The sequence below is a fragment of the Fukomys damarensis genome, unplaced genomic scaffold (assembly GCF_012274545.1).
Source record: "Fukomys damarensis isolate Sample0158 unplaced genomic scaffold, DMR_v1.0_HiC HiC_scaffold_2, whole genome shotgun sequence".
NCBI lineage: Eukaryota > Metazoa > Chordata > Mammalia > Rodentia > Bathyergidae > Fukomys > Fukomys damarensis.
In genome coordinates, this window is record NW_022900914.1 from 8,196,431 (window position 1) to 8,223,236 (window position 26,806).

Sequence of the window (26,806 nt, forward strand, 5' to 3'; positions counted from 1 at the left end):
GTGCCCTAAAGTGGAATCAGTATTCCAGCAGTTGTGCCAGGCCCCCATTAAGTATATTAGGTGTTTTTAGGGAACAAGTGGAGTGGCATTACTGGATATCAAATAAATCCAGATTTACCCAGCAGTAAATGGCATAAATGTCAAACAAAATAATGGTAACCCTTTGAACAAGTACAATTATGTTTCATACCCTGAAAGTGGATATAATGGCATACTGTGACTGTTGACTAAACAAATAGTCATAATGCCCAGGTTAACATAACAGTGAGAGGTGAAATCCTGCATCAGGATAAAAATAATGCCACATGCACAGTAGAAATGGGCTGCACTAGACAGGAGCTTGTATTAAAAAAGAAGGACTTAGCCTGATAAATGGGCAGTGTCGGTGAGCTGCCAGGCCCAAGAGGCCCCAGTGAGGTCAGCTCTTCATGGAGAGGTCTGGGGGGACCGCAGTGCTGCACCTCCATTTCCTGGCAGTGTAACCCTGACTGTGGGTTCTGCTGAAACATGCACAGGATGTTCAGGCACCCATTGAGAGAAAGCTTTCATGAAAAAAAAAAAAACATGTTGGACCCAAGACATGGGCACTTTGATACCATTTGTGTTATTTATTTGCTTATTTTATTGCAGCATTAGAGGATTGAACCCAGGGCCTTAACACTAGCTACATCACAACCCTTTCTTCCGATTTTTTTTTTTAAGACAGAGTCATGCTAAATTGCAAAGTCTGGGCTCACACTTGTAACCCTGCCTCAGCTTCTCAGAGTGCTGAGATTACAAGCATGCATCACTGTGCCTGGCTAATTTTTTTTTTTTAATTCACAAAACAAACAGTAAAGGCATTAAAAAAATAGTGGTGGGAGTCATTTATATCAACCTCAAAAAAGATAGAGGTTAGCTGGGTGTAGTGGTGCACACCTGTAATCCCATCCACTTGATAGGCTGAGGCAGAAGAATCAGGAGTTTGAGGCAGCCCAGACAATTTAACAAGACCCTATCTCAAAATTAAAAAAAATAAAAAGGCTGGGGGAATGGGTCGATGGTGGAGCATGTGCTTAGCATGGACAAAGCCTTGGGTTCTGTCTCCAACACACAATTTAAAAATAAAAATGTTTAAAGTATGACATAAATATAACAAAAATGTTAACATCTCAAATTTGAATAGAGAGTACATGAAGTATGTGTTGTATTTTAGTTTCTATTTTTACTATTTTATTTTTTAAAATATCTTTTATCTATTTATTTGTTTGTTTATTTATTTATTTTTGGTACCGGGGATCAACTCGGGACCTTGAGCTTGAGGGGCAGGCAGCGGAACCACCGAGCTAAACCCCCAGCCCTCTGTGTAATATAAGTGGGGACTTGGGATTTAGTTCTGGTTCCACCACTTGCCTCAGGCCAGGGATTTAGCTCAGTGGTTCTACCACCTGCCTCGCAAGTGCAAGGTCCAAAAAAGAAAAAAGTAATATATTGCTTTTAGTATGTATTTTTAAAGTAATCAATTACTTTTAAGTAAGTAAATAAATGCTAGGGGGTGAAAACTACATTGCTCAGAGTCTCATCACCCCAAGACAGCCAGTGTTCATGTTTGGGGACCCTCGCTCCCCTCTCGTGTGTGGGGCTGTGTGTTTAATGAGTTCCAAGCATCTGGCATCCACATCCTGGCTGCTCCTCTCTCTCGTGGTAGCACAGCCCTTTTCCGCGTTCTGACTTGGCTCCCAGGAGCATCATCTTGCTGACTCCCATTAAAGGTCTTCTGTCACTCGCCTCGAATACCCAACAGCCAGGCGGTCGCACACTCATGAATAGAAGCCTTTCGAAAGCCTTTGGAACCTCACTGGGCTGTGCTCCACAGCGATCTGCCCAGGTCACTGAGCTGACCCTGCAAAGGCGCTTCATCCTGGAGGTCGGAGCTGCACCTCTCCAAAGCCAACTCTGTGTCTTGCCCGAAGGAGCTGCGTGCTCACACACCCAGTGTCTGGCTAGTTCACGTTTGGAGGCCTGGGTACCGCGGGAATACTTACTCAGGCGGCTGTGAGTCCCTTCCGGAAGTTCTCTCCCACGCCCCTGACTCTCTCTGCGCTTGAGAGCTGCTCCTGGGTTGTAGCCCCGGAAGTGCAGAAGCCAAGACCACTCGCTTCCTGCTGCCCCAGACCCCTTCCAGGACCCCTTTCCATTCCTGAACGTAGGCCCAGGCAAGAAGAACCTCTACCCTGGGCGCAGAACTGTAGAGGGTGCAGCTTGGGTCCTCTGACCACCCATGCAGGACTGTGGCTGCCAGCGCCTGTGTCTGCCACCCATGCAGGACTGTGTCTACCACTCGGCCCTGGAATTCTCTGAAGGCTGGGAGCACTTCCTGCACCTGCACAAGCCTGTGTCTGACCTGCTGAGGGCCGGACCGAGAGTGTGCACACCAGGCTCCAGGGCGGCATTTTGCAAGGGGCTGAGGGATGAGGACAGCGTGAAGGCGCGGAGGCTGAGGCAGCTTCCCTGCAGTGGAGCTCAGAATTTCAAGGACCCATCTTTAGAGTGTTGGCATGTGAACCTCTTCTCTTGCCTTGTGATCCTTGAGTTTAAAGCACAGTCTGGGCTCTTTGTCACTGTGCTGCTGCGGGCTTCCCTTTCTCTGCCAGAGCTACAGATGTACTGAAGGGAGTGCACAGGAAAGCAATCTAGTACCTAAAAAAAATAAAGCAATGTAGTGTGTAAAAACCTCCATGCAGCAGACACCCCCATGTGCACGTGTAAACACAAGAAATGCATCGTGGGACAAAATAGAGTACAACCACCTGCTCTGAGGATGAATCAGACTACAAGGATCCAGCAAACGCAGAAATAGAAGCCAGCTAGTAAGCTGCAATCTGCCATTCTCCCTGCACGTCCCGCTTCCTGCGTGTGTCGCGGGACTGCTGCCCCCTGTTGGTTGTTTTAAGTTTGCAAGAAGTCAGACCCCTGAGGCTCCAGGACAGCTTCAGCGTGTAAAACTAAGTGGCAAGATTCTTCATCTAGTTACTGTTTGACCACTGAACTGTTTTTTTTTTTTTCCAGTGCTTTAGTCTCTAGCAATACTGTGTTTAAGAATGGGAATCAAGGATTTAACTGAATAGAGAAGCATGAAATCATGAAGATGATTTCACGGCTACAGAAGGCAGGCATAAGCACCTAGGTTCTGAATAATTAAACCTATACCTCTGGACAAGGCTTTACCAAATCCATCTTGTAAAATGATGTTTTACTTAACTTTTACAACTGTCCAACCAGGAAGGTATCCCAGGTACGGGTAAGGAACCTGCATTTCAGAGAAGTTACCCTATTGGCTGCAATTTTCCAGTGGGCTGGGGGGAACAGAGCAGGAACTGAAGCCGGGCACCCAGGCTCCACATTGACTCAAATAGGAGGACAGGTTTTCCCATGCTTTGGCGGGGGCTGTCATATTATGGGACCTTCTGTCAGTTATTTTAATCTTTATAACAAAGTTCTGTCTGGGAACAACCCAGTCACCTGAAACAACCTTTGGGAAGTGCTAAGTGTGGAAATTTATAGACATCACTAGGCCAAATTAGTTTGTTTTTTGTTTTGTTTTGTTTTGTTTTGTGTTTTGGCTTTTGAGACAGGGTCTCACTGTGTAGTTGACACCTGGAACTCACTGTGTAGCCCCGGCTGCTCTCAAACTCACAGCGATCCTCCTGCCTCAGCCTCCCAAGTGCTGGGATGACAGGCGTGCTCCACCACGCCTGGCTCCAAATTAGTTTTTAAAAAGTTGGAGAAAGGGCTGGGGATTTAGCTCAGTGGTTCCACCATCTGTCTTGCAAGTGCAAGGTCTCCCAAAAAAGTCTCTGGTACAAAAAAAAAAGTTGGAGAAAGCCAGACATGGTGGTACAAGCCTATCATCTGGGAAAGCTGAGACAAAAGAAGGATCAAAAATTGAGGCCAGCCTGTGCAATTAGCTTGGTCTCAAATACAGAATAGAAAGAGCTGGGTATGTAGCACAGTAGTAGACCATTCCTTAGGTTGATCCCAGGGCCACAAGAAAGTAGTTGGGGGGGCATGGATTTAGTTATTTTTCTGCATGGAGGAGATACTTTGTGATTGCAAGTGAGACCTTTCAAAGATTTCTGCTTGAAGTAACCTTGTGGAGATTATGAATAGGATCATTTTTCACTAATAAAAGTCAGACATGCATCTAAAAAGTGCAATATCTCAGACAAGCTAGACAAAGCTAATGTGCTTGAAAAAACTGAAGACAGTGACCCTGATGTTGAAAATGCATGTGAAAAGGGTTTTTTGTTTGTTTTGTTTTGTTACACTGGGGATCAAACTCAGAACCTTGTGCTTGTCAGCAGATAGTGGAACCACTGAGCTAAATCCCCAGCCCTAAATAAAAACTTTTTCCATTTATTTATTTTCATGCCGGGGATCGAACTTAGGCCCTTGAACTTGCAAGGCAGGCAGCAGCACCACTGAGCCAAATCCCCAGCCCTTGTTTTTGCTTTAGAGACAGGGACTGTATAATTCAGACTGGCCTGGAACTCACTATGTAGCCCTGCCTGGCCTCAAATTCACAGCAATTCTGCCTTGGCTTACCAAGTGCTGGGATTATAGGCTGTGCCACCACACTCAGCTTTCTTTCCTTTTGTTTTGTTTTGTTTTGAGACAGGGTCTCACTATGTAGTTGAGATTGACCTGGAACTCACTTTGTAGCCCAGGCTGGTCTCAAACTCACAGCGATCCTCCTGCCTCAGCCTCCTGAGTGCTGGGATTACAGGCGTGCACCACCATGCCCAGCTCAGCTTTCATTTAAATGTGTTATTTTTTTGTGGCTCTGGGGATTGAACCCAAGACTTTACACGTCGCAGGCAAGTGCTCCACACCTAGCTATACCCACAAAATGTTTAAGTAAATTTGCTTCATGAAATGTCAGAATAAAAGAAATACTAATATATCCAAATTAACATTTAATATATTATTATTTAAATATATGATTGTAGCTAAGCAAATATTTTAAATAGATGTTTGATTATGCTTTGCATTATACTTGGACATTTAGTCATGTATACATTCAAGTTAGCAAGAAAGTTACTTGAAGGGAGGTCTTCTCATTGGGAAACAAGGGGTTGGCCTTGGGCCTGGTGACACACTCTGGTTTTTCCAACTGTCAAGGGGAGAGCCGGATGAGGAAGAAGCAGGTTTGCTGCCGGCTTCAGTGCCTCCACTCAATCCCTTACTATTCCCCAAACCTTGCTGTATTTGGTCCTCACAGCCTCTTGTGAAGCAGGCTCTGTTTGTCCTAAGTAGACTGAAGACCATGACTCACCGGGCCAGGGACTTAGGTGCAGGGTGGGCTGTGACAAGACCGTCTCCCCTGTCCCTCAGGCAGCGCTGGTTGGAGGAACCACCATGATCATCGGCCATGTCCTGCCTGACAAGGAGACCTCCCTCGTGGACGCCTACGAGAAATGCCGGAGTCTGGCCGATCCCAAGGTCTGCTGTGACTACGCCCTTCATGTGGGGATCACCTGGTGGGCGCCCAAGGTAACAGCGCCGTGCAATCTGGGAAGAAGGTACAAGTGGTCCTGTGGGCAGAGGGGCCGTGGCTCAGCCAGCCGTGGCCTGGTGCTGTCCTGCATAGGAAGGTCCCCCTCCCGCCACCAGCCTAACTCCCTACGTGCCAAAAGGAAACCACTCGGGACTCATGAGGGCGGTGGGTGGGCCTGCCCTCTTAACTTCAGGAGGCTGTTTTTCAGCAGACAGCTCTCGTCTCACAGAGCAGGCCTCGGGAGCTCAGGCTCCTTGCTCCACTGCATGCTCTTGGTGTGTCCTGCTGTATCTGTGAGGATAGCCCTCAGGGTGCTTCTTTCTCACTGGGGCCCACAGTCCTCCTGGGAGAAGCCCCGCGGCTGTCCTGGGCTGAGGCTGAGGCTGAGGCTGGCGACTCCCCTGAGCCCACTGGTGTCTGCGCTTGCTCTTCCTGAAAACAGCCCTGTGGGCTTTTAGATGCTGCTTAGTTGGAGTTTTACTGCTTATTACCCAGGGAAGCTGCCTGAATATTCATTTGTTCATCTATTGTTTATTAAGCCAAGAAACATAAAAAACAACATGCAATTAAGATGTTTTACAAAGTTGTGCAGCTGTGGGCCCTGGTCTAAAAGGTCCAGCTCCTTGCCAAGATGGTCGTTCAGGGCCTCCTCTACCTCTGCCCTTGACTTTTAGCCTTGGTCAGGGCTCCCCGGCTCTTCCTGTATTTCCAGCCTGGCAGTGATGGAGAGCACTGGAGCCCTGGTGCCCTGGCAGCGCCAAGGCCCTCTGGGTACAGACTAAGCACGCAGACCAGGTGACTGTCGGCATCCCTCACTGGGGATTCTCTCAGATGGGTCTTCTCGGGGCAGCCTTTGGGGCGTGACTCCTACCCCAGCCTCTGCATCCCCTGCTGGAATTGGCCTGGCCTAGTGAGCCAGGCAGCCACCCCTAAGTCACCAGAGATTCTGAAGACTGTCAGGCGTCTAGAATTTAAAAAAATTTAATAACAAATAGCACTTTCTAATTACAGATTTTGAAAGTAGAAAAGTCATAACCCAAACTTGTTGCTTTAGCTCACTTCTTTCCAGTCTGATTGATTGTACATATTTTTCACATAGTAACTTTCTGCCTGAGTGTATTTTCTGTTTTGCTGCGGTCACTAATGTTTCAAGCTCTTCCCTCCTATTAGATCAGTATTTTTTCCCTAACAGAACAACATCGGGATGACTATCCAGGTTTGCATTGCTTTGTTGGTGTTTCGCTTTGTTCCTAATCTGATGTAAGCAGAAATGTGCCTTCTTTGTCATACCATTTCCACTATGAAGGGAGGGGCGCGGGGCGTAGGAATCGAAGTGTTATTCCTGCATTTACCAAGAATGCTGCTTCGAAGGCACAAATATGGGACGAGCATGCCTATTATCTAAGGCCATCGTTTTCTCATTGCTGCTTCATGCCTGGCAATTTTCAGATCACTTCTGGAGAGCGAGACCCTGTGGGTTTCGGGGGTTTCAGGTGGCCACGGGGTGACTCGACTGACCGTGCTGGGCCCGGTCCCCACATCTCCTCCTCGCTGGGCCAGCTCCGGGCTCTCAGTGCTCAGTACACACCAGGAAGTGCCTTTGCATGTTGCTCTGCAGGTGAAGGCAGAAATGGAGACGCTGGTGAGGGAGAAGGGCGTCAACTCGTTCCAGATGTTTATGACCTACAAGGACTTGTACATGCTTCGAGACAGTGAGCTGTACCAAGTGTTCTACGCGTGCAAGGACATTGGGGCGATCGCTCGCGTTCACGCTGAGAATGGGGAGCTCGTGGCTGAGGCAAGTCTGCAGCAGAGGATGCGGGATGGGGGTGGCAGCAGTGGAGGAGCTGGCAGGGGGTCCGGCCAGCTGTCACTGATCCTGCAAGGTTCGGCAAAACAAGCTGTAAAGCAAAATGAGAGGTGTGAACCCCTCAGGTGCCCAGTCTTAGTCAGAAGATCTAAACTTTTCTACTGTATATAAATAAACAAACAAACAAAAACAGCGTCTCTTTCATTAGTCCAAAGAGGTTTCTAAGTCTTGGGTGACAGTGCTTGAGTTTCTAATGCTGTGATGTATTTTTGTTAGTACGTATTGAGTTTACAGAATGCTGGCATTGTATAATTGTCATTGTGACATTGTCATAAGTCATATAACATGCTTTGATCGTGTTTATCCCCTGTGACCCACCTTCAGACTCCCTGACACCATGATACAGAAGTTTTATCATAGCAAGAGTTTGGAATACTTTAATGAGATTTGACATATAGTGTAAACAAGAATCTGCTTTTCAACTTCCTGCACCTCTTCAGAGCAGCTAAGATATCATAGAGATTCACTTTCTGATACCAAGAAGGACAGGCCTCTTCGTTCTGGGTCACGGGAGAAAGCTAGTGTAGGAGTTGCTGAACCCAGACATTGGTCTAGATTTCCAGTGAGCAAACTCCTTCAAACCAAAAAATAGTACTTGTCTTTGGTGTCCCACACCTACTGGCTAATTACTGAACTGCATTTTTAAAAGAGAAAGATACATTTGTTTATTTAAAAATGAGAATCAGGACAGCCTTACCGCATGGTGGTCCAGCGTTTATTCTGTAGAAGATGAATATTATAGGTGTGAGACATGGCTGGCCTGCTGGCACGGGCTTTGTAGCATATTTCATTGTCTTTGGGGTTCAATTTTTTATTTTGTTTGTTTAGTTCAGTACTGAGAAGTGAACTCAAGGCCTTCTCACTGAGCTACATCCCCAGTCCTTTTTATGTATTTATTTTAATTTTGAGACAGGGTCTTGCTAAATCACTAAAGATGCCCAGGCTGGGCTTGAACTTGAGATCCTCCTGCCTCAGGCTCCCAAAATGCTAGAAGCATAAGTATGCACCACCATGCCCAGCTCAGTATTTTCTTTTACCTGTTTGACTCAATTTTTCTTTCTTTTGCTATTACTCAGGGTGCTAAGGAAGCACTAGACTTGGGTATCACTGGCCCAGAAGGAATTGAGATCAGCCGTCCAGAGGAGGTGAGAAAGTCTTTCTGTGTCCTTTGTCAGCTTCTTTCATATAGACTCACAGAATCATAGGGTAGAAAGGACATCCAAAACATAAGGTGTATCACTTCTCCATGGGTAGAGTTCCCTCCCATATGAAGTTTCCCAAGGCTAAGACCAACAGCTTCCTCCAGGTTAAGGCCAACCTGACCTGGAACTTCTTGGAAGAGACAGTGTGGAGAACAGTGTCTTCCCCACAACATCGATTCTGATGTCAAGACTCCAAGGGAGGGCCCCTCCTGCTCCTTGTCAGGCGCTTGGGCACTTCCCGTGTGGAGGGCTCTCAGGCAGGTGCTGGCTCGAAGGGGATGATGAAGCCTGGCTCCTTCCTGTCATTTGTTTCTAACAGCTGGAAGTGGAGGCCACTCACCGTGTCATCACCATTGCGAACAGGGTAAGTAGGCTGGTCCCCGTGCCGGATCCTGTTTGGCTGTCATTCTCCTCTGGGGGCCAGCCCCACATGGTTCCCAGGCCCCTGAGCTCTTTGCTAATGGGTGCTACTCCCAGGGTTCTGGAGAGCGTCCTACTTGCCCCCGGCTCTCTGTCCCAGCCCCTCCAGTGAGCGGGGATGACAGTGTCCTTTCTCACAGCGAGGCTACTGTGGACCAAAGGAGCCAAGAAGGAGAAGCGTTTTATAAACAGTCGGACCTGTGCAGGTCATTTCTCCCAAACCATCACAGAGAGGTTCGGCTTGCTCAGATAATCTGAACTATCATCTGTAGAGCTGAAGTTTCCAAAGTGGGATCCCTGGACGGCAGTGTCAGCACTGCTTGTCAAAATCGGGGCCTAGAAACGCAAACTCTTGAGCCCCAGGCAGAGCCACTGAATTGGAAACAGGGAATGGCTCAGTCAACTTGTGCCCAGCACAGCAAGCCTCAAGCCAGTTCCCAAACTCACATGTCCTCCTGATCTGATGATTGCAGAAGGCATCAGAACAACATCTGGGGAAACAGTGTCCCATGAGCTCTTTGCAGGTCTGACAGCTGAGCAAGGATTTGGTCCCATTGCCCGTGGTGACAGCTATCTACCAATCACTTCCTGGTGGAAACTTACTCCAGAATAAGGACAGATCTGAATGACCAAAAGGGGGCTTTTTGTTTTTTAGCTCAAACATGTGGCCAGAGCATTTCAGCCCAGGACCACAGCCCCACAGTGTAGTAGAGGAAAAGCGAGTCCTTCTGACAATCCAGGTGTCTGATCACAGATCTGTCTTGTCTGGCCTAGACACTGAGCCCTGTGCCTCTGTGTTTTCATCTCCGTCTGCTGATAAGGCAGCCTTTAGACCTCAGGTGCAATGACTTCAGACAGGGTAGAATACACTCCTGTCTCTAGGTCATCACATTTATGAAAAGGAAATTAAAGTACAAAAAGTAATCCCTTCCTTTGAATTCTAGTCGTGGTTGTCAAATGGGAAAGTGATTTTCAGGCTCAATAGTCTAAGTCATCTCCCAGGTGGCCTCCGCAGCAGGCTCTGCCGCCTGCCGCCTCCTGCTGTACCGGCTGTGCTCCAGTGCCAGCCCGGCCTTCCTGGGACGAGACCATCTCTTCCCCTGGAGGGTGGTGCTGGTGCAGGGCTGACTGCGCATGGGTTGTTTTCATGTGTCTCCTATTCCTGTTGCTTCCTGTATTCAGACTCACTGTCCCATCTACCTGGTCAATGTGTCCAGCATCTCTGCTGGTGATGTTATCGCAGCTGCGAAGATGCAAGGTGAGCTTTTCAGTGGTGTGTGCTGTGTGTGACACTGGAGAGCAACGGGGTCCACCATCAAAGTGCACTGCCCGGCTCAGAGAGCCTGGGTTCTGTCCACGGCAGCTGAGTCTTTCCTGCTTGGGTGACAGCCTTACAGAAATGTGTCACCTTGCCCGGGTCTGGTAAAACTATCTAAGTTTTAAACTGGTTCATTAATTAGTGTCTTTTGGGTCTCAGGTTTTTACTAACTGTTGCCTTGGCAACCAACATAAAACCCTTGACAGTTCCTGTGGGCATTTTGGGGTGTGGTGTGGAAATCCCTGGAGAATCACGCTGTGCGGCTGACTTCCCTCTCTAGCCACCTGGCACCCTGTGCCCCAGCCCTAAGGGGCACTGTGTGACTCAGTGCTGACAATCTGCCAGTGCCTAAAGGCTTTGTAGTTGTATGGAGTCCAGTCCGGCACAGGGTGTTGGTGTGGGCCTGGTAACAGGAGAAACTGAGTCACAGTCACTACCGTAGGGATGTAAGTCAGAGGCAAGGGCACCCCAGCCTTCACGCCATTTTTGCCTTCTAGACACCCCGCTTCTCCCCTAACTGAAGCCCCTCTTGGGGTCTCACCCGGACTGTTCCCAGCTTGCTGGATGGCTCCCTGCCCTCTGGCCCTGTGCTGGGTCCCAGACAGCAGTTCTCTCAGAGCTGCTGACAACGCCTGTCTGCTCCCGACGGCTCCTCTGCTCCTCTGCCTGACATTCCTGGCCTCTCCACAGCACCTCGCACACACCCCATACCCATGCCCTGTCCACACCAGTCTCCCCCAAGCACCACTCAGTGCTGCCCGGCCTCAGAGCCCAGGCCCTCTGTGCCCCTTGCCCAGAGTGAGCACGGGAACCGGGCAGTCCTGGACTGGAGCCCAGCCCTGCTCTACGTGCCTGAGCCTCCTGTTCCTGCCGCTTCCTGTGTTCAGACTCACTGTCCCGAGCAAGCTTGGGAGGTCCCCTTGCCTCTGCCTTTGCCTCTTTGCCCGTTAGCCTGTGAGATGAAAGGCTCAGACCCCTGATCTCTTGGGTCCAGAGGCTTCCTCAACATGGTTTTGACCCTTTTCCCTCCAGGGAAGGTGGTACTGGCCGAGACCACCACTGCGCACGCCACGCTGACGGGCCTACACTACTACCACCAGGACTGGTCCCACGCAGCCGCTTATGTCACGGTGCCGCCCCTGAGACTGGACACCAACACCTCCACCTACCTCATGAGCCTGCTGGCCAAGTAAGGCGCCTCAGCAGGGTGGAGCAGCCACTCACGCCCAGGGCACTCGGGGTCGCAAGTCCTCCGGAAGATGTCCGAGAGCCCAGAAAACAAAGCCAGCTTGGTCTTGTTGTGCCCAGAGGATGTTGTTGCTTGTACTACCTTCTCAGGGCCCATTAGATGATGGCCAGCTGGTCACCTCACGTGGAGGGAGAGCTTCTGAGGTGTGAGAGGAAAGTGTGACCCTGAAGCTGCAGTCAGTGGTTACTGAGCATCTCACAGGACAGGGCCGCGTCCCTCGGCGGCCTGCAGGGTGTGGCCAGACCACTGCCAGAACCTGTGTTCCTACCCTCACCTCACCTCTTCCATCCTCTCACGTCTCTCTCCTCAGGCCTCCCTCCTTCTCTGTGCTCCTCCTTTCTTTCTTCCTCCCTCCTTTCCCCTTGGTCCCCATACCTTCCCTGCAGATCCCTTTTCTCAGCTCCTCTCTAACACTGCTATTCCCCGCTGATCCCAACCGAAGCAAGAAAATGGCTCGATGAACAGCCTGAATCCCATGGCACGCCATCATGGGAAGGCGCTTTTCTCACCCTAGTAATGTCCTGGGGCGGGGCCGCACCTTCCTCATCAGTGTTGGCTGTTAAAGGCCTGTGCAGTTGAAAAGTCAGGCCGCTCCAGCAGGGGATTTAGCTCAGTGGTGCCACTGCCTGCCTCACAATCGCAAGGTCCAGTGTTGGATCCCCGGCACCAAAAAAAAATTAAAAAGCCAGGCTGCTCCCCTCCACTCCCCAGGTCTGCTCAGCCTTAACACCCCTTAGCAGCCTGATCTTGGAGGCAGGGCCATCGGTGTACTGCCCAGCGGGTGCGCATGGCCTCGCCTCTGCTCCCCTGAAATGGCCTCCTGACCTCAGGGCCAAGGATGGGCAGAGCCCCCAGAAGGCCTCTCCATCCTGCTGCCGCACAGTCCCCCTGTCCCTGCTTTCACAGATCTGGGGGTAGGAGGCAGAGCACCTCTGGGATGATGTGGGATGAGTGAGGGTAGTGCCCGGACCCTCCAGAAAATGGGGCGCTTACCTCATTCCTGACCTTGGTTCTCAGTCCTGGTTGCCAATAACCAGAATATTCCCTCTCAGCATCGCACATGGTAACGCCCTGAAGAGAGGTCTGAGGAGGGGCCTCTGCCACATGTATGGGGGTTCGGTGTGCACCCTGGCGCAAGGGCTATCAAAATACACGGAGAATGCTTCTTACGTTTTAAATGCTTAAATACGATAAGAGACACATAGACATCGACCTCTTAACGTACTTCCCCTCACTCCAGGCACACCTATCCCATCATCCTTGCCATTCTCTGAAACCGTTCCGGAAGTGCTCTTCTGTGTCTTTAAGAGTTGTGATCAGAAATAGCGTGAATGCTGCTGCGGTGCCTCGCCCTGAAGGGCAGCTTGTAAAAGCCGACAGTGCACCCACAGCCACTCATTCACCGGATCTGGCACCGTGCGACTTCGGCTCCTCCCCAAAGCCAACATGACCCTGAAGGGTGAACATTTTGAGTCAGTTCAGGAGTCCGGGCGGCCACAAAAGGACAACTAGCGACATTTGTGAGAGAGGACTTCCAGAAAGGAAGTGGCCAGGATGATGGGATGTTTAAATCTGTCATATGTGTCAGTCACCTCCTGTGTTCTGTCCCGTGGGTGATACTAAGCAACTCTTCTGGATTGAGATAAACTCAGAGGGTAAAAATGCAAGAAAATAATAGAGCCGCTCCTCCTCCTCAAAATACTTTGCCTTGGAAAGACAGCCGCCTTTTCATCATTGCCAGTGCAAAAAAAGCAAACAATTATCAAAAATCTGCGATGACAGTTTCCTTGGGCTTCGTTCCAAGGTCAGAGAATCTTGTGAAATACATCTTTTTTCTACAAGAAGATTTACTGAAAGAACAAAAAGATAGTAAATGTCCCAACACACCTTAACTACAGGATCCTAACTCATGCAAATTGAAATATGGAAAAAAAGTATTATTAAATACTTAAATTTTTATGTCTAGCTTATTTTGTCCCACTTATTTTGATAAGTTAAATAAGTTCTGCTCATTGAAGGAGAATTGTGATCTCATATGTTACAAGAATAGGATGAGTCCTCTTTTTTAATTAGTACCTATTGAGAATGTGTACTGTTTTATGATTTAGAGGATAATTTTAACATTTTACTTATTTATAGGAATTTATGATTACTATAATTTTGTTTTTACATATTACTGGTATAATTTATATGGCACAAAATACATGAGAGAAAAAAACTCCAACACGGTTATTCCTGTAAGAAAATGTGATCTGCTCCATCATTATCTACTTTAGGATGTGATTTCTTAGGCTAAATAGGAATCATTTTCTAAATAGGAATTTTTTAAGAACACAGCCTATACAAATAAAGACTTGCCCTTTATTTATGACTTCTTAGGGGGGCCAGAAAAATTTTTCATGTGAACATGTAAGATTATAAATTGCGTATTTGACAAAAATAGTCATGTTTTAACTTTAGAGAGTTTAGATGGGTGTTTTCTGTCTCCCGGATCTACAGCCACAGCGGGAGACCTCAGAAGCCCTTCTGGAGAGGGATCGGGTTTATTCACATCTGCTTGGTGGCACTTGCTCGAGTGGGAGCCTTTGGAGAGAGCGGGTGCTCAGTAGGACTTGCTAGTTAAAGAATGGGAGCTAAGGCTGTGCTTCAGGGTCCTGACTATGTCCCCAAACCTGTGACAAGGACCTCCTGATCCAGGTCCTGCTAGTGTCCCGAGGCCTCTGAATAGCCAGAGCCATGGGGAGATTCCATTGACGAGCAGAGCACGGATGGTCTGCTGGTGCAGGGGACGAAGGAGCCACAAGGGCTCTAGAACACCCTCTGCTTTGGAGGAGAGGCCTTCCACTGCCTGAGGGAGGTCCGCCCATGCACAGGAAGATCTGTGGTCGCACTGTGGATTTGGCCGAGGACATTATTTCTAAGTGGCGAGCCCTGCAGGCCCCAGAGCAGGCAGCCCTGTGCATGTGGGAACGGGAAACCGTCCGAGAGCAATGAGATTCCTATGTCCGACCCTTGGGGCCCCCACTATGTGGTCCCAGAAGTTGTCACCAGCTTTCTCTGATTCTTCCTGCTCCAGCCAGAGTCCTCCCTACCCTCCCATAGCATGTCCTGCTCAGGTTGCCCTGGTTTGGGGGGCACAGCATTCCTTCTCCTCTGCTCCTCCCTGTCTCTGGGGCTGCACCAACATAGATCCTGGAATGTGGATTCCTCCGTTGGCAGAGGGTCTTCCTCCATGTGCCCTGTGCCCTCTGCTGCTGTCCTGCTGAGTCTTAGCCCAGGAACCCTTGAGGGCTATGCCTTCTCCGCCTCACCACGTGAGGACTGTGGCCACCGCTGGCTCTGGTGATGAGCAGATCCCCCCACGGACCACGTTAGTTCACTCAGTCAGAGTGCTCTCTGTCTCCTGCTTCCTTCTCTTCAGGCCACTAGAGCCCCTGCATTCAAAAAGACTACAGCTCCAAGTTCCTTAGCCAAGCTTAACACTGAACTTAGGGATGTTTTACCAAGCACCCGATTGTTACTAGCAGGGGTGGGTGGGTGTCAGAGGCAGAGTTAGCATGTGATTCCACAACAGTAAAAACCACCTCCACCTTCTCACTTTGGATAAACCCAAAATTCAATTGTTCTCTGCCTAGCATCTTAAAAATCACCATCCCAAAGGCCTGAAATCTCCCATGGCACACTCTGCCCATATTCCCATTCTGTAGGTGAGGAAACTGAGGTTCAGTTAGATGCAGTAACTCAACAGATCACACAGCAAAAGCAAGACTGGAATCAACCTTGCCTGGCTGCCAAGCCCAGGCTTTCCTTCTGTGTCTATCCCTGCCCTCTGGGGCTCTGGCCTCTCCCTCCTTACTGGTCACTGCCTTCTCTCTCCCCAGTGACACTCTGAACATCGTGGCGTCCGATCATCGGCCATTCACCACAAAGCAGAAAGCTATGGGGAAGGAGGACTTCACCAAAATCCCTCACGGTGTGAGTGGCGTGCAGGACCGCATGAGTGTCATCTGGGAACGAGGAGTGGTAGGTGTCCCCGCCCTTCCGTCCGAGCCAAAGACCTCCCGTGAGAGGCTGGTTCAACCGCAGCTGCCTGTTTCGCTCAAAAACAAGACGAAAGACTGAGTGCATGGTTCAGTGGTGGAGCCTGTACTTAACATGCACAGAGCCCTGGGTTCTACCCCCAGCATCCCCAAAAACATAAGACAAAAAGGTTTCTTTCCCCCCGATCAGAAAGTTGATTAATTATAAATTTCTACCAGAGAAATTTGGAAAAATACCAAACATCAGAAAAAAATAGATTGAGGTAATTCCATGCTTAGAAATTCAACTGTTAACATCTTGGTAAATTTCTTCCTACTTCAATGCATGTACTATATTTCAATAACTGGATTCATTTTTTCTTCAGTATGATAGTATATCCTGAGTGTCCTAAAACATCTTTAGCTGGGAGACTGAGGCTGCAAGATCGCAAGTTCAGGCCCACTCTGGACAACTTAACAACTTAGTGAGATCCTGTGTCACTGAAATAAAACAAAGTCTTCAGTCTTAGCTCCGAGTGAAGGCCTTGACTTCAATGCACAGTACAGTAAAAAATTTTTTAAACTTCCATGATGACTGAATCATATTCCCTCCGATGGATGTGCCATATGTAATCATGTCATCCTTCACAGTTTTCCTAATTTTTGGCTGCTTCAAACTATTGCATTAATAATGGTGCACAGAACATTTTTTATTCATGCATGGCGTCTCTAATTAATTCTTTAGGACAGATTCCTAGAAGCGGATCCTGGGCCAAGGGATATGAGCATTTTTAAGGTTCTTGGTATAGTTTGTCTCATTACATTTCAAAAAAGATAGGAACTAGAACTTCATTTGAATACCACCTGCTCTGCCCATGAAGAATGAGTATTTTTGATATTCATCTATCATGGTTCAGACTCAACACAGAGTATCAGCTCCAAAGAGATTTGAAGTGCTAAACGTTAAGCCAGCTGCTCAGGGAAGGGCCACACGCTGGCTCAGGAAATGCCATTTGAACAGAGCCTACATGGTTCTCGGGAAGAGTGGATGGAAGGGACCAAAAGATGCTTTCCCAAAACACACAGTCTGTGTCATTCTCCCTTATGCAGTTTCCATTATCTGTGCTCAACCTTGGTCTGCAGATATTAAATGGAAAATCCCAGGACAAAATAGTTCATAAGTTTGCAGTAACATTTACTCTATTTTATTCTTAGTCATTGTTGCTAGTCTCTTACAGTTCCTACCTGATAAATCTTTTCATAGGAATATGTATGTGCGGGGGGACACACAGTCTCACCTTGGGTTCAGTACTGTCTGCAGGCCTTGGAACCTGTCCCCGCAGACAGATGATGGGGAATGACTGAACCCCTTTGCAGGTGAAGGGAGACCCCAAATCACCCCTTATGCACACATAAGTAGAGTCGGTTAGGAACAAGAGGCAGAGGTGTACGTGCACTGGGTCGGCAGCCTTCCAGCACCAGAGCCCCCTCGCCATTGCTACTGGATGGAAAGAGGCGTAAGGCTCCTGTGGGGCCAGAGCCTGCTTAACTTGGCACTTTTGCAATATCTCAGGTTGGAGGGAAGATGGATGAGAACCGTTTTGTGGCCGTCACCAGTTCCAACGCTGCGAAGATCCTCAACCTGTATCCCCGAAAGGGCCGTGTGATCCCTGGTGCCGACGCTGATGTGGTGGTGTGGGACCCAGAAGCCACAAAGTAAACTTTGCTGCTAGTCTTCAGGACTCGAGGGACTTGGGGACCCCAAAGGCATATAATCTTTGTACCACTCTAGCCTGGAGAAATGTGACCCGCTTGCTGACTGCTTTCTTCTCCCGCTGTCTTCACATGGTCTTTCCTCTCTACACCCATGCACCTGGTGTCACTTTCCCCTCTCCTCACAAGGACATCAGTCAGATTGGGTCAGGGCCACCCATGTGACCTCACTGGACTTCAAAAGACCCCCTTCCAAATATGGTCCCATTCTAAGGTCGGGTTAGGATATGAATATAGGAATTTTGAGGGGACACAATCAGCCCGAGTCCATCCCTTCCCAGCAGGCGGGCTCACTTTTTGTGGATCAGGGATGTCATCCCTTCTTCTCAGCTTTCTCCCCTGCCCTTGTCTCCCTCCAGGACCATCTCTGCCAGCACCCAGGTGCAGGGGGGAGACTTCAACCTGTACGAGAGCATGCGCTGCCATGGTGTGCCACTGGTCACCATTAGTCGGGGCCGCGTGGTCTATGAGAATGGTGTCTTCATGTGTGCCGAGGGCACTGGCAAATTCTGCCCACTGAGGTCCTTCCCGGACACTGTCTACAAGAAGCTGGTCCAGAGAGAGAAGGTACCGTGCTAAGGGCAGAAGATGTGTGGGAAGAGGGTGAGGCAGCCTTTGCTGCCTATTCCAGGTTGAGATTGCAATACAGAGCTGGTTTCCATTCTCCATCTTTGATTCCTGGATAGAATTTCAGCAAGTGGTCAAATACAGTCCTGGGTTCCCTGGAACTGGCTGCTGAGTGCCTCTTGATATGCAAGCTCTAGGGCCCTGGAGCAATGTCCATTGCTTGGTACACACACACACACACACACACACACACACACACACACACACACTCCCCTGCTGTGAACTAAGGCAGGAGGAGCTGGTATTTGGAAAGCCATCATCAAAGCCTGAGAGTAAGTGGGTGTCCTTCCAGCTCTCCATGCTTGGCTCTGTGTTGTTAGGTCCCGAGCTCTTCTCTGAGCCAGGTCTGCTATGGGGGTGGGGGGTGGCGTAGGTGGTAGGAACAGGCTGCAGTTACCACAGTGTTGAATCAAAATACAAGCTCAGGGTCTCTCACTCATTCAGGCAGGTGAATGGTCCCTCCTTTTCCAGAGTGCTCCCCAGGCATTGATGGTGGTGGGGTGCCTCAGCTTTCCCTCTAGAAGAGGTGCCAGAAGGAGTAGAAGAGGCCAGATGTGGTGGTGCATGCCTGTGATCCCAGCACTGTTGGAGGCTGAGATGGGAGGATCACAAGTTCAAGTCCAGACAGGGCAACTCAGTGATTTAGTGACACCTTGTCTCCAAATAAAAATGGGCAGCAGGTATAGCTCCGTGTGAGGCCTTGTCTAGAGAGACAGACAGACAGACAGAGACACACATACACAGACAGAGAGAAGGGGGGAGGGAAAGAAAGGAGCGGGGAGGAAAAGGAGCTAGAAGAGAAATGTGTTGATACACAAGATTATCTAATAAGGGGAGGCTGTACTCAGAACACAATAACAAGTGTTGGTGAGGATGTGAAGGAACTGGAACCTTCATTCATTGCTGGAAGAAATGTGAAATGGTGTAGCTGCTATGGAAAACAGTTTGGCTTTCCCAAAATGTTAAATCTAGAGTTGGCATAGGACCTAGCAATTCCATTCTTAGCTATGTACCCAAAAGAAATGAAAACATCTACACAAAAACATGTGCATGATCGTTCATAGTAGCACTATTGATAAAGACCAGAGTGGAAGCAACCCAAATGTAGGTTAACTGTTGACTGGATAATCTAATTGTGGTGCGTCCATTCAGTGGAATAGCATTCAGCCACAAAAAAGGAACGGAGTACTGATAGACCCTGCATTCAACAAGGACAAATCCTGAAACCAAATTCTAATTTTTTTAAAAAGCCAGATAAAAAAGGAAACATTTTGTATGCTTCAACTTATATGAAATATCCAGAAGAACAAATCCACACAGAGAAAGTAGATTTCTAGTTGTTTAGAGAGTTAGATGAGAAAGAGAGGAGTAGATAGGAGGTTTCCTTTGTAGGTAATGCAACTGTTTGGAATTAAACAGTGGTGATTGTGGCACACCCTGGTGGATATACCAAAGCCCACTGCATTGTAGACTTTAAAATTGTGAGCTTCTTGATATACTGGCTATATCTCAATTTGAAAAAAAATAGTATCTGACAACAGTTGTGGCAATCTCTAAAAAGACATTAGTCAGGAAAAAAGATGAAAAGGAGCCAGAGCAAGTGTCTCAAGCTTCTTAAAATCAGGTCTCTCAAGCAGTGGCTGAACACCAGTTCCCAAGGGCCCACGGCTGGGCCAGCACAGGGAGGGGCACCAGCCACAGGCTAACAAGCACCAAGGGGTGACAGGACAAGCACAGGCAGAGCGTTTGCAGCTCATGCCAAGGGGTGAAGCCCTGCCCGTCATGGAGGGAGAGCACCTGGTCCCTGTGTTCCCAGAAAGTGCAAAGGGGAACCCAGGCTCTTGATGTCCTGCAGAGCCATAAAAGCAGCGCCTGAGCAGAGAGCTGCGCTTAGAGAGAGTGCCTGTGTGAGGCACACTTGGGCCACTCCATCTTGCACAGTAAAGGAACATGGGTTTCTGCTGGGGCCATGGCTGTGCCCAGCAACCTGCCTGCGCTAGGAACACCACAAGACCACCTTTGAGCGATGCCTTCTTTCCTCCACATTGACCTCGGGGCTGTCACACAGTGACAGAAGCTTATGATCACACAATGGTCAACTATAGTGAAGATGCAGCCCTGGCCCAGGCTGAGCACTGAGACTACCATGGAGCTTGCCAGAGGCCCTAGGGGCAGAAAGCCCAGAAGCTGGGATAAGCCACCTTACCTCCCAGAGAGACAAGAGAGGCCCCTGTGTTCTTGTGCCTGTGCATACAACTTCCAGGAAGATACAAGATCTTTGAAGCAGATGGAGTTTCTGTTGCAAAATATAACATAGAAAGTTGGGTGAAGTCAAAAGATTCCACAGAAGCTGGGCATGGTGGCGCACGCCTGTAATCGCAGCACTCAGGAGGCTGAGGCAGGAGGATTGCTGTGAGTTCAAGACCAGCCTGAGCTACACAGTGAGTCAGGGCAGAGTCTGGGCATGGTGGCGCACGCCTGTAATCGCCACACTCAGGAGGCTGAGGCAGGAGGATTGCTGTGAGTTCAAGACCAGCCTGAGCTACACAGTGAGTTTCAGGTCAGTCTCAATTGCATAGCGAGACCCTGTCTCAATAAACAAACAAACAAACAAACAAAGACTCCAGAGAGATGGGGAAGATATTTTACTAAGAAAAGAAATGGTTTTGAGGGGAAGGCTGGATAGCCCTGAGAACTGATAAGAAACAGAATGTTACCCTGCTTCCATAACACCAGAGATCAGGAACTGTGGTACAGCGTTGGCCAGCGAGTCCCACTTAGACTTCTAACCTGGCCCAGATGTTTAGACTGGGCTGCCACCTGGGGTAATAGTAATACTTCCTCAGGAAGTTTTGTGAGAATTACATATGTTGATACATGTAATGTCCTTAGAATAACATCTAAGTGCCTAAAAAGTGTTAACCTTTGTTACTCTTTCCCATTTCAAAGAGAAAAGTGTAAGGACACAGGTTGGTGGAGAAAAATTCAACAAGAACATTCCAGCAAGCATGCTGGGGTTGATGTAAATTCAATCCAGGGACGCTTTATCTAAATCATTATTCTAATGACACTTTGAGGTCTTCAGGAAGAAGCCAATTATAGTCCCTGTTCGGCCACACCCCTCTGGTAACAGGGTGCAGAAAAAAGGATCCAAATAAATAAACAAAACTCACTTTCCAGACATTGCAAGTGAGCAGCCCCTAGAGTGAAGACTTGAGGGAAAAGAGCAGGGGGATCAGGAGACAAAACGCAACCTGGTAGAGGCCTAAACCTTTCAGCCCTGGCTTGGCCTTCTGAGGCTGGACAAGGCTGGAGCAGAGCTACAAGGATGAGGGGCCTTTGGAAATCGTCCCCATGTCTGTTTTTCTCACAGCGACATTGCCGTTGTGTCTGAGGTCATGTCCCGGAGCAGCCAGGTGGAGACGTGCTCCTACAGACCTATGCACACATTTCACACCCTCTTCCTCAAGGTAGTGCTTCTCCGTGTGGCAAGCCCAATGAGCTGGACCAGAGCAGTTCTAGGAGCTCTATATATGCCAGGTCTTTGGATGTCATAACAACAGATTTCATAAGAAAACAACAGATTAATTCTCACCTGGCCACACAGCTCCCAAAGGGTAGAACTGGGATGAGAACCCAGGCAGCCTGGCTGCTGAATACAGCCCTTAACCCTGATCCTTTGTGAGGACAGAACTAAGTATCGCTATTCCCTCTAATCCCACAGTTGTCAGACAGCATTAAGAGGCACGGCCCGTGGGAAGCTGGCGGTGAGAGGGTAACATTACCCTGTGTGAGAGGTGTCTCAAAGAGCGCGTCTCTACTCTGCGCCTGTGCACACGCTCACACCTGCACCCGTGCGCATGCGCTGTTTAGGAGGCTCGAGCGTTCGGTAGTCCCGGGGCTCAAGGCGCAAGCGGCCTTGTCATCTGCACGACTTGGGACCTGAGCACAGTGGCAGCGTCCGACATCCCATCCGCCCTCAAGGAGGCTGCAGCCGTCTGCCTCGCGCTAATGCTGCTGTCTCTTCCAGACTTTAAAGGTGAGGGGTGTGGACCGCACTCCCTACCTGGGGGACGTCGCAGTTGTCGTGCATCCCGGGAAGAAAGAGATGGGCACGCCGCTGGCAGACACCCCCACGCGGCCCGTCACCCGACACGGGGGCATGCGGGACCTCCACGAGTCCAGCTTCAGCCTCTCTGGTAAGGATGAGGGCGTGCCACGGGCCAGTGGGGTGACGATCGCCCCTCCCGGCCCTATGCCCCGCGCCCATCAGACGCTGTTACTAGTGGGCCTGACGGGCCAGGCCCACCTGGGCTCTCTTCCTGGGTTCTGAGGATATTTTCCTCCCTGGAATATCTCGAGCGCCCTGTTCACAGGGAAACCCTTGACGTGACCCCAGCACAGAAGGTGCGGTGCTCCCTGGCTCATGGGACGGCAACCCTTCTCCCTCTCCAGCTTCTCCAAAGAGTTTGTTACCCTGCTATTCGTGTAACTCTTCCTCCCTCAGGCTTTTGCCCTCCTTTCATCTTTTTTTCTAACCAAGGGTTGTATATACAATATGTTGCATTAACATTAAGATCTTTTACTCTTAACTTCTGGCTTCCTGTTTCTCACCTTATCTCTCTGTCTTGGACCATGTTCTGGCTCTGCCCTATCTGCAGAATTTCTGGGTTCCTTGAACATGTCCCATCCTTCTTTTCTTTTCTTTTTTTTCTTTCTTTCCTTCTTTCTTTTTTCAGTACCGGGGATTGAACTCAGGACCTAGTGCTTGTAAGGTAGGTACAGCACCACTGAGCTAAATCCCCAGCCCCCAGCCCCTGTCTTAATGCCAGCATCTCTCACCAACATCCTGGGCTCCTCTAGGCCGTGGCTCTCTGTTCCCTAGGGACTTTATTGTGGTCAACAGCATAAATGCCACGCACTCCCCGGTACTTGGGAGAGGTCCTCACCTCATAAATGGTAACCCCTGTGGAGACCACGGATGGGCGAGAGATGCGTGCCCTGGTCCTCCAGGCAGCACTGGTGGAAACTGCCACCCCACCTGAATGGGGCTGGGAACCCGAGGACAGCCAGAGAGGATCTGCTTGGCAAGGGCTGTACTTGGAGCAGGGATGGCAAGAGGAGTAAGACCTGGGCCATTCTACCAGCAGAGTAAAGGATGAGGCCAAACATCGTCACAGTATGAGAGACAGCAGCCAAGCCAGAGGGCTGGGGAGGGGACCTGCCTACTGCAATTCCTCTGTGCCCAGCTTTATGTGGAGAGCAGACCACAGCAGGGACGTGTGGCTCCCAGTGGAGGTGCTGGTGGCCCTTGGGGAGGGATCTCTCCCACTCACGTGTCCTGAGAGCCACTGCCACTTCCACTAATGATGGGACACAACAGCCAGGGGCCAGAGAGATGTGTGTCTGGAGGATTGTTGGACACTTGGGCCTCATAGTCCAGCAGGTGAAGATTCCCAGGGCTGCAAGGCCCCACTGGTCTTTCTGCCCCTGCTCCAAGACTGGGCAGAACTCCATTCAGACATCTGCCCTGGCACCCTGTCACCTCCCCTGCATCCCAGATCTTGGCTGGTCTAGGTGGGACAGGCTGAAGAATGCCCCACTCTGTTCTCTGGGGCTCCCTTTCTATCTAAGTCTTGGGATTTCAAGATGTGGGGGCCTTGGGATAAGACTCTTTCCTTTTCCAAAGCATTAGGCTGCCCTCCTTGTATCCTGTCTCACCTCCTCACTGAGATATGTGTGCAAAGGCACGTGTGCAGACAGGCTGACATGTGGTCCGTGTACACTGAGAGAGACCGTGTGCTCCAGCTTGGGAGCAGTGAGGTGGCATAGTGAATGTGCAGTTGATCAGATAGGCTCTGAGCAGGGAAACCTCTGGTTCCAACCCAATCTCTACCCCTTCCACACTGCAATGGGGGCCTGTTTCCTCCTGGGTAAAGCTGGATGGAGTCGTGGTGAGGACTCAGTGAGATCATACTCTTGCAGAGTCAGCTCAGCCCCTTTGCGGCCTGTTAGGAGGAGGAGCAGCCTGCCTCACCCTCTGTGCTTCCTTACCCACAGGTTCTCAGATCGACGACCATGTCCCAAAGCGAGCCTCAGCTCGGATCCTCGCGCCCCCTGGAGGCCGGTCGAGCGGCATTTGGTAAAGGAACGAACCAGCCCCGGCAAGTGAGGCTACACCGCGGCCACCTGCCGCCCGCAGCTGCAGGGGTCAGGAGAGGCTGGGCTGGGCAGCGCACCGCCTGCGGGGGCCCCAGGACCCGGGACCCCCCTCGCCAGAACGTGATTCACTGGGCTTCGAGCCACCCCTAACAGGCACTTTGAGCTGTCCTTCTGCTGTGCTCCTCTCCTGCCTTGGCCTGGGTAGGCTTCTCTGGGGGCCCTGAGAGCCCGCACTATGCACAGAGCCCTCTGCATAGCATCTGCCCAGCCCCTCCTGTCACCACTGCCTCTTGTGCTGGCTCTAGGAGGCCCAGATTTTAGTGCCCTGGTCCTGGCCACCCGGTCTGGTGTCCAGAGCACTTTAGCAGATGCGTTTTATAAGTAAAGACCTCCCTCTCCTACCCCCTTAGACCCTGCGTTGACATTTCCCAAGTCAGACGCGTGTCAGCTCCCAGCCATTCCCAGGACATCCTGGGCGTGGGTGTGGTTGGGACACCCTGTGCCCTTTGCCAGCCTCTGTACTCCACACCACACCCTCCGGGAGTCCCAGGCCCGGAAGGATAGCTGGGTGGGGTCCAAAGCTGGTGCCAGGCGCGTGTAAATGGTTTTGTTCTGCACGTTTGGTTTGCGCAGTGGTTTGGTTTGACTTGTTTGTGCATCCTGTGGAAAATAACGGTGCTTTGTGTCACTAGCATAGCATAGAAACAGCAATAGATGTGGTCTGTAGGAGACGCTGCACTCGCCACCAACCAGAGCACAGGGTGGGGTGGGGGGCTGCAGCCCTCTCCCCGCCTGGGCTTCTCCAGCTGCTTAGGCCCTGGGCGGGGCCCTTGCCCTCCCCTCTCCTCCTGGTCAGGTTTTCTTCATTCCGAGTGGGCGCCTGGTGCTGGCCCTGGATACCTGCAGGCAGCAGGGTGGCCCTTCCCATCTCTGCCCTTGGTCATCCCCAGCACTAACCCTGCACACACACACACAGATGCACACAGGCAAACATGCACCCACACTCAGAGCTTCCTGTACCTTCCTGTACCTGCTGGACAGAGGCCTGGCTACTCCTCCTGTGTGATTGGCAAGAGGCCGAGTGCCTGCTGAGAGGGAGGAGTGGTGGGTCAGCGGGGCCAGGGAGGGAGCCCGCGTGCCCTGCACAGGTACTGTGGGGTCCTGTGGTCAGAACTTTGTCCTCAATGGCGGCAGCTTCATCGCCCTGCATGTCCAGTGGGCCGTCCTCTCCTGGGAAGCTCCTCAGGGGTCCCCGTAAGAACTTTTTATCCACCCCGAGTGATCTGGGAAGTAGCCCCGCCTGCCCTTGAACACCTTGTTTCCCCCTCGGGAAGTGGTTTCGTGTCATACCCTTGGTTTGAGCACACCAAGCCTGCGGGAGGCCCCCACACATCCCTGTAGTGCTCTTCATGTACCAAAGCGCTTCCGTGTGCGGGCTCTCACTTGGTCCTCAGAAGGTGGGACATATTCAGTGGCACTTCAGTTCACAAGCGCTTTTGTTGCAAACAGTTTGGTTTGCAAGCAGAAGCATTTGGCAGAATTTTGTGTTTGTTCACCAGCTTCCCATCAGGTGACAAACAGAACCGAAGCCATCTTTCCTACACAAACACAAACGTGGCCATATTTTACAAAACCATAGAACAAATTAAGTTCATGAACGGAGGTACCACTGTGTCATTCTCCCCCCTTTTACGTATGTGGGAACTGAGTCACAGAAGGTTTTGGCCGTCTGGCCCCAGAAGTAGCCATGACCACCTTATGGCCTTGGCTGTCCAGCCTAGCTGTGGAGAGGGGGTGGAAGTGGTGGCTGTTGTTGATCCTGCCAAGAGTATGACCAACAAGAAGACTTACTCCCCAGTAGGCATTCTGCTTTGTTTTGCACAAGTAGATAGATTTTTTTTCTTCAGCTTTGTTGTAAACATACTAATGCATATTCTTGGTTTGAGCCAGGGCTAGAACAGGCTTCCCATGTGGTTTGAGCTGCATCCACATCTTCCCTTTACTCCCAGTGTCCTCCCTTGGGGCTGAGAGGACAGATGGTAACCCAGGGAGCAGAGGTACACAGGTAGGGCCCTGGGCTTGAGAAAGCCATCACGGATAAGGGAAACTGTGACACTGACCCCTGGTACAGTGCTTTTGGCCCTTGCTGGGTCGTGCCCCTGGGCAGATGCCAGAGAGCCAAGTGGAGGTGGGGCCAGCTGGGCAGAGCAGCCTGCTTGGGTGAGCAAAGCTTTACCTTCTCTTAGTGGCTCCACCCAAGGATGCGTGACCTGGGGCACCAGGAGACCACATCTTGGAGGAGCGCACTGTGGGCCTTCCAGTGCACCCACCCTACCCTTCCATAGATTCTGCCCTTGCCCAGGAGCTTCTAGGCGGAAATCAGGAGGTTCAAGGAGCTAAAAGAACAGTCACCCCCACACCCACCCCCTGCCCCAAGCAGAGCTCCAGCCAGCTCCATCTCTAGCCCCGATGGCCCTTGGCTGGAACAGAAAGGTTCTCTGGTTGCACCGAATGCAGCTCTCAAACTGGTCTTGTACTTGCTGAATAAATACTGTTGTTCTTGCCTTAGCTGCTCTCTAGGTTTGTGGGGTTAAGTTACCAGAAAATTGTGCTACTGTGTGTGTGTGTGT

At 50.2% G+C, this 26,806-nt stretch overlaps 1 protein-coding gene across 3 annotated transcripts in view; it reads left to right on the forward strand.

Annotated features, from left to right (window-relative positions):
- Nucleotides 1–26,365, forward strand: part of Dpysl5 (dihydropyrimidinase like 5) — a 63,807-nt gene extending 37,442 nt beyond the window's left edge. For all 3 annotated transcript variants that reach the window (XM_010604808.3, XM_010604807.3, XM_010604806.3), the window contains exons 3-13: nucleotides 5,374–5,532; nucleotides 7,155–7,334; nucleotides 8,483–8,551; nucleotides 8,928–8,972; nucleotides 10,211–10,286; nucleotides 11,379–11,535; nucleotides 15,477–15,618; nucleotides 17,188–17,330; nucleotides 17,747–17,954; nucleotides 22,045–22,213; nucleotides 24,075–26,365. In XM_010604808.3, the coding sequence (XP_010603110.1) occupies nucleotides 5,374–5,532; nucleotides 7,155–7,334; nucleotides 8,483–8,551; nucleotides 8,928–8,972; nucleotides 10,211–10,286; nucleotides 11,379–11,535; nucleotides 15,477–15,618; nucleotides 17,188–17,330; nucleotides 17,747–17,954; nucleotides 22,045–22,213; nucleotides 24,075–24,160 (1,434 nt within the window). In that variant the 3' untranslated portion in view covers nucleotides 24,161–26,365. The remainder of the gene's footprint in view (nucleotides 1–5,373; nucleotides 5,533–7,154; nucleotides 7,335–8,482; nucleotides 8,552–8,927; nucleotides 8,973–10,210; nucleotides 10,287–11,378; nucleotides 11,536–15,476; nucleotides 15,619–17,187; nucleotides 17,331–17,746; nucleotides 17,955–22,044; nucleotides 22,214–24,074) is intronic.
- The last annotated feature ends 441 nt before the right edge of the window (nucleotides 26,366–26,806 follow it).